General features: G+C 37.3%; 1 protein-coding gene across 1 annotated transcript; it reads right to left on the reverse strand.

Annotated features, from left to right (window-relative positions):
- Positions 1 to 6,745: 6,745 nt before the first annotated feature.
- On the reverse strand, positions 6,746 to 12,255 carry LOC145611231 (putative protein phosphatase 2C 6). Its single transcript, XM_081666533.1, has 4 exons — positions 11,814 to 12,255; positions 8,905 to 9,192; positions 8,371 to 8,476; positions 6,746 to 7,331 (listed from the first exon to the last, which is right to left on the reverse strand). Exons 1-4 carry the CDS (start codon positions 12,186 to 12,188, stop codon positions 7,015 to 7,017), a joined length of 1,086 nt encoding a protein of 361 aa, XP_081522659.1. The 5' UTR covers positions 12,189 to 12,255; the 3' UTR covers positions 6,746 to 7,014.
- Between the last annotated feature and the right edge of the window lie 247 nt (positions 12,256 to 12,502).

The raw sequence follows: 12,502 nt of genomic DNA on the forward strand, positions 1-12,502 counted from the left end.
ACTTTCGTTAATACTGGAATAATCCGAACTTTGGGGGGTTTTCTTTTTCTTCAATCCCAAACCGGTCAACAAAAGTCAATGACCTATTATATCAGGTCACTTGACACGTGTCAAATCTTGATTGGTCCAAATATTATAAAAAAAAAATTAAAAAGAAAACCACCCAGCTCCCCCTTCCCCAACCGATCCACCCTAACCTCCACCACCACAGCCCGGCCCGCCACCCCACCTTACACCCTAACCTCCACCATCACAGCCCAGCCCGCCGCGTCTCCCCCACCCCACGACGAGTCGCCGTTTTCCCCTCTCCCCGAAACCCGACGCAACCACCGAAATCCCCAACCACCGTAACCCCACAATCGCAGCCACGAAATCGTAGCCACCACGGAATCGCAGCCACGAAATCGCAACCACGGAACCGTAGCCACGAAACCGCAGCCATGAAACCACAGCCACGAAATCGCAGCCAATTTCCGATGTGGGTAGGTGGTTTATGGGGATTTTCGAGTGGGGCTGGTGGCTTTGGAGGGATTTTCGAGATTGGGGCTGGTGGTTTTGGGGTTTTCGAGAGTTGGGGCGTGGGACTTTCGGGGACGGGGACTCTAGTGGTGGGGGAAAGGTGTCGTCGTGGGGGTGGTTTTTGGGTTTGGCTGGTGGCGTGGGAGTTTCGGGGACGGGGACTCCAGTGGTGGGGGAATTCCGGTCGTTAGGGAGGTGGTTGGGCTGGGTGGTTGGGGTTTGGCTGGTGGGGTTTTTATTTTTTAATTTTCGTTTTTTTAATTTGTTTTTTTAATTAATTTTTAATCAATTAAATAGTGACACGTGTCACTTTAACAGGAAAAAAAAAATTAACCCATTCAACCGGTAACCGGTATTTGGGACTGAAGAAAAAGAAGGCCCCCCAAAGTTCGGATTATTCCAGTATTAATGAAAGTTGGGATTATTCTACGTAAATTAGACAAAGTTGGGATTATTTTTTCTAATTTTTCCCCTTAAAAAATTGAAGGCTTAACCCCGATTAAATAAATTACATTGTCACAACATATTTGAATTTATATTATTCATAGAAAACATATTTGATGCTCGCTCTCCCTCTTTTTCATCTTTTCCTTTTCCTTTCGATCCCTTTCCTTCTAGACATTTTATTTTCTGTCTTTTTATCTTTATCTCCCAATTTCACTTCACTATTTTTTTTTTATCAAACTTTAAACTCGTCATATATTAGTGGGTCGAGATTTTCATCTTTCATCTATCCTTAACAATTAAAAAATAAAAAAAAAATAACTATAAAATTAAGAAAATAATTTATCTCACAAGCAAAAAAAAAAAAAAAAAAAACTAGCTAGTTTTATCATGAAGTCATTATGATTAACACTTCCATCTTCCTCTTGTATTTTACTATTCTTTCTTTTCTTTATTTTATAACAAGTTTATCTTTTTTATTTCTTTTTTTTTTTTTTTGTGACAACAACATAGTTTATCCTTAAGTGATTAATTAATTACCTAAATTTCTTTGTTGAGGACCTACGACACTCATTTCAATGGTTTTTAAGGTTTTTCAATTGTGTTATCTACATATACATGCACCCATTGTTGACTTCTCTTTTTTTTTGGAAAAATTGCCTGCAATAATCCGACCTTTTGCCCGTCCGCTGAAAATAATCCCACCTTTGGATTATTTTTTAATAATCCCACCTTTACCCCGGCCTCGATCTTTTTTATTGGTCTCAACCGGTCACTTAACTTGCTTTAGCAAGTTACTTGACACGTGTCGACACCCGATTAGTCTAAATAATAAAATTAAAAAATAATAATAAAAAAAAAGTAAAAAAAAATACTACGTAATTAATATTAAAACCTTCCACCGGGAAAACCACCTTCCCAGCCACCGTTCTCGGCGCGGCGACCTTCCCAACCACCATTCCCGGCGCGCCGACCTTCCCAGCCACCGCTCCCGGCGCGCCGATCTTCCTAGCCACCAATCCAGACTTTTTTGACTTCCCCTGCCCCCTTTATCACCCTATTCCGGCCTCGCAACCACCCCCAATTTCAGATATTCCGACATCCCCTGCCCCCTTTGGCCGCGTCGACCTTCCCCTTTCCCGAATTCCAGCCGCGTCGAGCGTCCTTGCCCCTACCCCCCTCCCCCATCACGGTGCCTCCCTTACCCTTATCCACGAATTGTCGAACCATTTTCACATGTCCCCGACCTGATTCCAACCTGGGTTTGTGGGGTTTCGAATGGGCATGGGGTTGGTGGGTTTCGAAGGAGTTTTGGGGTTGGTTAGGCTAGGGTTCCGGTCGGCGTCGGTTGGGAGTGGCTTTTCGATTTGGTGGGTTGCGTTCAGGTGGGCTTGGTGGTGGGTTACGATCAGGTGGGGATGGTGGTGGCTTAGGGGTGGCTAGGACGGGTGTGGCTGGGGTTGGTGTGGCTGGGGTGGAGGGGTTTTTTGTCATTTTTTTATTAAATTTTTTTGACAAATTATGTAGTGACAAGTGTATTTCAAACCAAAAAAATAAATTACCTTTTCAACAGGTAACTGGTCACCTGGGACCATTGGAAGCGGATTAGGGGTAAAGGTGGGATTATTTTCAGCGGACGGGCAAAAGTCGGATTATTGCGGGCAATTTTTCCTTTTTTCATATGTAATGAATTAGTGTCTTTCATATTATTTTAATTAAGTGAATCATGTATGTATAGGTATTATTTATCTCAAATAAATTAAGCAACTTATTGAAATTTTAATTATAAGCCATCTAGTCCATGCATGTAGAATTAAATTTTTATCATAGCCATTGTCAATTTTGATCTTGAGGAGCCACTTAATTTCGTGATGCAAGTACACAAACAAAAACACACAACAATTCATAATATAGAAGAAATTCAAAACTCAAATGAATAAAAAGTTAAGAATTGAACCTCGGCAATCAAGAATTGTCTCTTCTCTACTAGTTGTTGGCGCAAAAGATCCTTATTATTCATCTTGATTTCAATCGATCTCACAATTAAGGCAGCAAAATGATCAAAGAGAAAATGAGTGAGCTTAGACTGAAAAAGAGCATGCACATTTGAGGGTTATATATAGTTGTATCAAGATATCAGAGTTGGGAATATGTACAAAACTCATTAATATGATGGATCGGTTCAGATTCTGTTTGTCAATAAACCATTTTATTAAATGGTTTTTTTCAGTTTCTGTACATTATATTTATTGAGTATCTTATGTGATAAATATCAATTAATTAGAGTCATTAAAGCAAAATTTAAATTTCCAACTGATTTATCACCACAAAATTCATGTTTCATGTTGCCACTCTCACTAAGGGCCTGTTCAGATTTACTTAATTTCAGTTCAGTTCAGTTCAGCTCCAATCAGTTCAGTTCAGTTCAGTTCCTAATTTCCCTCTCTCATAAAATATTCATTTCAGCTCAATTCAGTTCAGTTCAGTTCAGCTCCAATCAGTTCAGTTCAGTTCAGTTCAGCTCCAATCAGTTCAGTTCAGTTCAGTTCAGCTTAATTCAGTAAATGTGAACATGCCCTAAGTAAACACTCCAATTATTGTCGGTTAATAACTTATTCATAGGATAACATGTAATTTAGATCTTTCTAGAAAGAAATATATGATGCAAAAAACGATAAATTTGATATTTGATTTATATCAATGGATTACAACATTAGAGGGGTAGTAGTGCTTATAAAATTGAATTTGGCCTTATACTAGGTTACCAGTCAAGAATATATGCATGAGACACACATTTTGGCTTGAAAAATGTCATTGTTCTAAGACATGATTTAATTTAGATCAAATGGCATAACCATTATTTAATTACGGCCTTACAAGTTAATTTAATTGTCATTTTGAAAATAAATATAGCCACCTTAATAAGTGCATAAAATACCAATTTCACTTTTGCGAACACAAATGTCTCTTTATATACATTGATTAGAAGCAATAAATGTACATCAAAAATTTTAATCAAATCTCAAAATCAATTTTCATGTGTCGAACTAAATGAAATACCATAATAATTAATTAATATATACTTGTAATTAGGGGTGTGAAACTATCCAAAACTGAGGATCGGACTTGGTTATTCCGGCATGGTCTGGTCTTTACAAAACCTTGATTCGGGTTTTTGATCCAATTCGGTCTGATCTAAACCTGGAATTTTCAAGTTAATTAGGACCAGTAACCTGGATTTTTAAGAAAAATACAATAGAAAGCTTTTATCTTTGTGTTGGAAATTTACAGTAATAAAAGTTACGGAGTAAATTTTTAGGGAAGTCAAATCTTTACAATAGTGTAGCCTTTTATCGGTTCTTAAGGTTTAGAAAACTCCAATTCCCATATCTCTCTTCCTTTGCTCCTGTTATACCATTCCCAAACCCTATCACGGGATTCACAGGTTGCCACCTTTTTTTGTTGTTTTTATGCTCTACTTGCACTGATAATTAGGTTTGTGCTAGGATCTTATTGTTCATTTCAATTTTTTAAAAAATGATCACGAGTTGATATTTTTTATAGATAGGTTTGTCAAAAGTCTCAAGAATATTCGAGTCCAATTAGGCAAAAGTTAAATTACGATCACATTGGAAAATAATTGGCCCCTCATTCCTTTGATATCATTGGCTTAAACTTTTCTCACATACAAGTTCAGCGGTCTAAAACATCTCCTAATTCCATATTAATTCACCAACATACCTATGCTTACTCACTTATTTTTTATTTTTTTAGAGATGAACCTTTATGGTTTTTCAAAACATAAATCAGAGTTGTCAGGTGATTACGAATATTCTGGAAATATTCTACATTGTGTTAGGCTAATAGCTAAATCATGAAAAATTGTATTTAACGGACAATCCTAATACGCCTATTTCATAACAACGAAGTTTTAAGACCCCTTGGGAATAGGGTAGGTTGACTAGTTTAGGACACATTTAGGGGTCCCTATTGATATGGTCGGGCAAATGGCTAGAATCAAGCCAGACTTCGCGATTAAAGAATTGAAGGATTAAAGAAGCATTTGTACAATGGCTAGAATCAAGCCAAACTTCGCGATTGTTTTGAAGTTAGGGATTTCTCAATTACGGGTCAAGACGGGGTATGCTTTTTAAAAACAAATTAATCTGGATATGTCTACTAATAGGTCTTGGAACATTCTCCCGAAGTGGAAATTATTTATGTCTGGATTATGGAAAGTCTTGCGAAATGGAATTACAGCAAAAGGTAATTAGGGAAGACGGGATTTGGATATTGGTATTTGTTGTGGCCTTTGCATTTTTAGGGTGGAAGGGATACAACACCTTTTTAGGCTATGTAAGTCTGCTAAGGATGCATAGAGGGATGGCATTTTACAAATCTTCTCAGAAGTTAATGTAGACCAGCCTTGTCTAGACTAGATTATGTACTTGTGGGCACCTAAAGTCGGCCTCTTGTCCCAAAAGGAAGTGCAATGATGATACAAAAACCCATTCTTCAAGCTAGATCAAAGTTGAAGTGTTGAGGCGGAAATCAAATGTCATATAAAGTAACTTTTTAGACTTCAATCTGCTTATTAATTAGGCCTAAAGTATGCTCGCACATAATTAATCTTGATTAATAACGGACCGAAACACGTTAAATCCAATGCTTAGGTCTAATGGACCTTACAAGCCGAGCTAAGAAATTAACCAAACATCATAAATTTGTGCACGGTGTATATAGGTGGCTAGCACTTTCAAAGAGCTTTCTAACTATTCTATAAGCCCAATTCTGACTTATAATTAAATAACTATGATCCAAACAATAAACTGGACCCAAAACCGACACCCTTTAATAAATCGGTCATATCTTAAAATCCACAAAAGCTTTTGACCTAACTCCAATTGATTTGGAAAGTAGACTTCAAAGCTTCCAACGTTATCTTATTTGCCTCATTCCGAGTTCTGAATTAAAAGTTATGGAAGTTAAATACACATTTTTTAACAAGGCAAGTCGGGCACGCATGATTGTTATGTGTGCCCGCTAGCGTGACGTCGCTTAAACCATAAGTCCATAACCTTAGAGTCCTACACCTCTATATAGGGGTCACGATTACACCTCAACAGACTAAAAAACTCAGAAAAATTGAATTGATCGTGAAGTTCTTAATCCCAAATCTCATACATCCTCGTATTATTCTCAACTACTTTCATACTACTTTTCCCCTCTTTCCCAAACACATTCAACCCTAACTAGTTTATTTGAAGTTTTTGGAGGTCAAGATGAAAGAGGAAGTCCATGAACACCGAAGACGAAGGTTTAGCTAAAAGGAGAACGATTAGTTTCCTAAGCACTTAGTAAAATTACTTTTCTAACTTTGCTACACCCCATTTCAACAGGAAATTGGAAATCCAAAAGGGAAGATAATACACACAGTAATTGAGAACAGGAAACCAGCTAATGTCACCAAAAAAAGAAAAAAAAAAAGTGTTATGGTGTTAGGAAAGAGATTTATACCTCCATAGTCCAGAGCATGATAGCATTACATGACATTCACTACATTAGTAGTACATACGGAGTACATGATTATAACTATGAAAATTTTGCAAATTAATACACAGAAGGGAGGCATTCAGATCCGGTTAGGTTATTGAGTATGAACGACAATTGGCTGCAGCTGATATTTACATGATAAGAGCTTGAAGCCGCAGCAGCATCTTGATGTCTTCAGCCTTTCATTGAAACCAGAAAAAATGATAGCATCATTGCAGAACATCAATAGTTTGTTTAAATTTTCCTATTTCATATTTTTGTCATTTCCACTTTCGGAAAGTTTGGATCAAACCAACTAAAATAGAGGGTTGATCCAATAATTTGCAGTAATACAATTTTGAAAGTCAGGAGCGCGATTTCACCAGCAGTGTCAGCTTTGTACAGTAGAAAATAATAGCTGATGAAGGCAACCTAAAAATATCTAGAAAGCTTCGTTGGAGCTTTATATTTTCTCAACAGGCCTCAAAGAAATGAAGAAAATCAATATTCAATACCCTGCTATATTTGTTTCTTTGCTTGATTTCTTCTCCTCGATTTCAGATCAACGACTATGATTGAGATGTTATCAGAACTGTTTCTCCCAATAGCAAGCTGCCTAAGATTGTCAGCAACCACTTGTGCAGGACAAATATCACTGGATACTGTGGACCTTCGCATTCTCCTAAGGAGGCGGCGGGCAACCTCACCTACCTCATCATTTGACATGACATCCCAAAGCCCATCACTTGCCAATATTAAACACTCATCTTCGTCACTTCTTGTCATGAAAGTGATCTCGGGCACTGGAATTATGTAAGGGCTCATATACCTGTCACCTGAAACAGAAGTAATGCAACACATTAGAATCCATATTCAAAGCCAAGTAGCTAATATACAAATTAAATGCAATCTGCTGTTCAAAACCCTGTATTAAGTGAACGAGAGTTTGTATTTGAGACCAGGTTTCTTAGATATCTTTGAAGAAAAGATCAATGAACAAGAAATGAGTTGAATTACAAATAGTCTATGTATACATAGTACAGAGTAGATGCACATCGTCATACTTGAAGCTCTACGATGGTTTACAACTTTTTTATGTCCACCTGACAACCAATTTGGTATAAAGGTTTATATACTATGAAATACTTGGTTTGACATGGTTTTGTTGTTATCCTGTTACTTTGTCAGAACTCCAGAGTAACAAACAGGTAGCTGTACAAGTTCAAATCCCATCTCCGATCAACAACTAAAGCACCCTCAGAAAAATAGATATAGACTTAAATTAATCAAGGGACTCTGGCAAGCAAAGAAATGAGCCTGTGGTCGAAGAAGTAAACTAAGGGGGCAACTGCTTTGAAAAGCCTAGTCCTTTGCTTAGCAATTATTGATTCATAAGCAAGGTAGGGCCAAATCTACTCAGTAAGGCTTCCTATTGAGCTACTTCCCTACTCCTTTTTATCCATTTTTCCTTGGAAGAAAATTCTTATTTGCAATGACGTATTGCATTGCCTTACAACAATGCATTTCCTAGTTCTCAATACAAGAGCCATAGTGACTTGTTGAAATTCCACAAGAAGTTACGAGAATGCAAATCAGGGCCAAAATATACCAAGCTTGGTCCTTCACAAGAATTAAGGATTGCTCTCTATCAACAAACACAGAAATGAGATCAACAAAGATTTTCCGGTATTGCAGACAGCAATAGATGACAGGTGCAGCCTTTATTTTATTTTCAAATCTTTTCTATTTTTCACTCCAGTCTGTTGTGCCAATTAAAAAAAAAAAAAAAAAGAGTTCTGCAGTGGCTGGCAAGAGATATGTACAGTAAAACAGGTCATGTGAAGGAATATCGTAAGAGTTAGTGAAGAAAAGGACCTATAGCTCGAGACATAGCAAGGACTCCAAGCACCCTAGCACCATGCCAGTTTATGACTCTCCCACCCTCTCCTTCAATTCTCGATAATTCATCAGCTCTATCTGGCTGTAAACACACAGACACGTTTTAGTGAGAATCATAGGAAATTGTGAAATTGGACAGTTAATTAAATAATTATTATACAGGTACTACCAGTCACCAAGAGCAGGCAATGATGAGCATGCAATTTTTAGCACTAAGCACAAGATTTTATAAGATATGCATGCATTGTGAACATGAGGACAGGTTTACAAGAGCACTCACCTAAAATGTGGAATGCCTATCAAAAACAGCTGACTTTTCTCTAGCAGACGAAATTAACAAATGGCAATTCATGTAGCGAAGTCTGCACCCACAAATGCAACTAACTGTAGGAATAGACAACATCTTACAGTGCAATGCTAATCCTATGGTGCTACTAGCACCCTAAACTAAGAAATCATTTGCATATATCAGACACATAAGAGAAATTAGGTGTCAACAACTTGTCTCACCTTGTGATCAACAGTCAAAGGAATGGTCTGTGTCCTTCTACAAAGAACAGCCCTTGAATCCCCACAATTGGACAAAATGATCTGACAACCAGAAACAACTGCTACAACAGCCGTGGATCCAACCATCTCTGAGGCTTTAGCTTCTGAGACAACCTTGTCGTCGGCTCTCCTGAAGCCACTGGAAAATACTTGTTTCCACTTCTTCTGCCACTCAAATCCATCAACTCCTTCTCCTTTTAACTCCTCTGCTATAACCTCATGCATCTGCTTGGCACAGAAGTCAGCAACCTGCCAACAAAGGGAGGAAAAAAATTTCACATCAACACATGGAAACACACTTATGCACATTAATTTTCCCATAGGAGAGGTGCTGCAAAAGAAGGTTGGGGGGGAGGGGGGGAGAGGAGGAGATGCAATGTGGATAATTCTGCGGAGTATATGTGACCTGTGTGGCCTAAACTACACACAGAGGGTCTCAAGTGTGACATGATTGACAAACTTATGTGCACTCACTATAATAGCAATCAAACATTCACTTTGCCATTGTTTCATCGGATTAATATTGTAGTCAAGTGGAATCTTGTGAGATCCATTTAATAATTTTATTTATTTTAAATCAACTTTAAGTAAAATCTAATATGTAATCAATTATATATTTCATACATCCGACTATACAAAACAGTGAAGGACATATTTTAGCTGTGATCTGAGAATAAGGATATTGTTCTCTAACAAAGACTTCTATATACATAGATTCACAAAGTATGAGCACAAATGGAGTACTCTAGATTTTCCTTCTTCACCCTTTCAACCAAATTGTATAGATATATAGAAGTCCCGATTATAAAATATATTAATGGTTAATAAAATGGATATATTAAATTTTTATAGGAACCTTCCTAATATTCATATTAGCTGGAACATCGTGTTGGGTTGGTCAAAACCATCATAAACATGTAGCAGTTGGGAGCTAAAAAGCAATCAAGGTGGCTCTCTTAATGGAGAGATTTAGATCCATTCACATCTAGAAAAAGATTATCTATATTATTATATTCTAATGAAGTTTCATTGACCTCCTTATTGCCTGCCACGTATGTTAATTAGCTTAAACAATACCAAATTTCTGGTCATGTACTTTTAGCATTTGTTTAATCTTAAGCTAATTAGCAACCAACTAGAAGCAGAAAGAGATCAGCTCAGTCAACTTTTGAGAAATAAGAAAAGATCTAAAGATAGAATACACAAAATTAGTAAGTCTAGATTTGTCGTTTACTATATCCTCGCTGGTTCCTGTTATTTTACCATTGAAAACACTAGCTTACCATAAATCTTTATTTTTAAAAGATGACTTGCCTATTTTATAAGTGGTATTCAAACTTTCAGGTCTACCACGAATGAGCACGCGTACAACCCAAGAAACTACCAAATAATGAAGCTTTTAAGCATGAAAATAAACTAAACACCTTTCAAACAAAAAAAAATATATATATATATACACCAGGAAAGAGGAACAAGATTATCCTGCTTCAGCTAAAACAAGATCCAGGTTTACCACAGGATTGGAAACTACAGAGGTTCTGTAAACAAGATATTATGGAGTAATATATAGTAATAAGATACTCAAAGGAGGAAAAGAAAAGAAAAGGCAAGTCCAAGGAACCAATAGCCAACGCCTTAGGACTGGAACAATGACACGTGGCTGCTGTGGGATAAAGGCGCCGTCAGTTCAATTTAATTTGACCTAAAGAAAGCTCAACACTTGCATATTCCTTGTCATCGTGTTCATAGACCAATAACAGGATGCAAAAAAAATTATATTCCAATAGTTTACCAGCTACTATAATTATGACCACAAAACAGCAATTTAAAAATCTTCTCTGATTATTCAGGTAAAGAATCTTTTACGATACACACCAATCCCAACATCAATTGGTTCAAGCTAATAATTACGAAGTATATATGTATTTAACAATATCAATCACAAGGATCAACCAAGATTGTTCTTTCTTTGATCCAGTGATATCATTTATGGGCAGATTTCTGCGATTGATTAGACCAATTACTCAGCAACTGTCATCTACTTCATCACAGCAACATAGTTATCCGCAGTTCCATTTCTACATAAGGTTAAGGTTAAGGCCATTTAAATCCTATTCCCATAACGCGCAAGGAAGAAGCATCATGATTGGTACTCCATATAGTAAATATCAAAGTTAACCACATGAATCAATTAAGTAAAAGTTCAACTTAGTATCATTGCCATGTTCCAAATGTGATTATTGGAGGCAATTCCTAGATTTTCACAATAATTCAATCATTGCACCAACTTGACACTCGCAAAAATTTCTTCTTCCCGCTTAAAAAGATCAAACTAATTGATTTCTTCACGTATTTCTCTATTCATACACATAAAAATACACCAAAATTGATAATCATTTTCATAGAACACCCACAGCCTATTCTTTATCTAGAATTCTTAAGGTTTAGAACGAGCTACAAAGAGCAGTGATGTAGACGGGATTCAATCCCTCCGAAAACATTACTAATTATACACCCTGATGGCCTGATCTATTCTAGAACGCTCAAATTCCAACTATATCATCCAACATTTGCAATGACATACCAAAGTCCGACAATAATTTTATCGGAATTTCACATCAAACCCCAAAATTCACACAATAATAACATAATATTATTAACATTTGCATCATAACCAAAATATTTTACACAGTTTCATACTTCGTATCACTACGATTATTTATTACCGCCTACCAAACAAGCCGTTAATAACAGTAATTCGACATCCAACACGTCAAATTTCATAATAATAATAATAATACGTCCGTTATATATTATTTGCAACGATTTCGGACGTAGTAATTGGAAAGAAGAGGAAGAAGGAAGAATACCTCGGGACCACCATGACCATCAAAAACACCGAAGAAGTGAAGAGGAGAGAGTTCAAGGGAGGTTCTAGAAGCAGGAGCAGTACAACCACCCACGTGAGAGCACGTGCTGGAGACAAACCCAGGGACCACCGCAAGAGCATCCTCCATTTCAGCTCTCCGACCAATTACAGAGGTATATCCCCAGGTAACCCTATCATGTCTCCCAACACACTTATCTCTCGCCGGAGATTCGCCGGAGATTCCAACCACTGTCTCCGGAATCTCGCCGGAACTTCCGCTACTCATCGCCGACGACGAGGAGGATGATGATGATGATGACGTCAACGTTTCTTCGCCGGAGAACATGGAGCTCTCGTCGGAGGAGGAGGATTCCATTGATGGCGGAGGAGGAGAGAGAAAGTAGAGAGAGAAAACTAAAAAGAGGAGAGAGAAAGTTGGGAGAAGAGAAGAGAGGAAAGGGAGAAGGAAAGAGGGGAGAATAAAAATGAAGAAAAGAAAAGGGGAGGTGGGGGATTGACCAATCAGGAAATAGCACGTGGAGGAGAGAGAAAATTGGGATTTTTTTATTTTTATTGTTTATAATTTTTGAATAAAAATGGAAAATGACTTGAAATTAATTTGGGATGATTAGATTTTGGGGAATAGTGAAAAGTCGTACTTGTTACTTCAGCTGCTTTTTGGCTTGTCTA

Source organism: Chenopodium album, chromosome 24 (assembly GCF_948465745.1).
Source record: "Chenopodium album chromosome 24, dcCheAlbu1.1, whole genome shotgun sequence".
Taxonomy (NCBI): Eukaryota; Viridiplantae; Streptophyta; class Magnoliopsida; order Caryophyllales; family Amaranthaceae; genus Chenopodium; species Chenopodium album.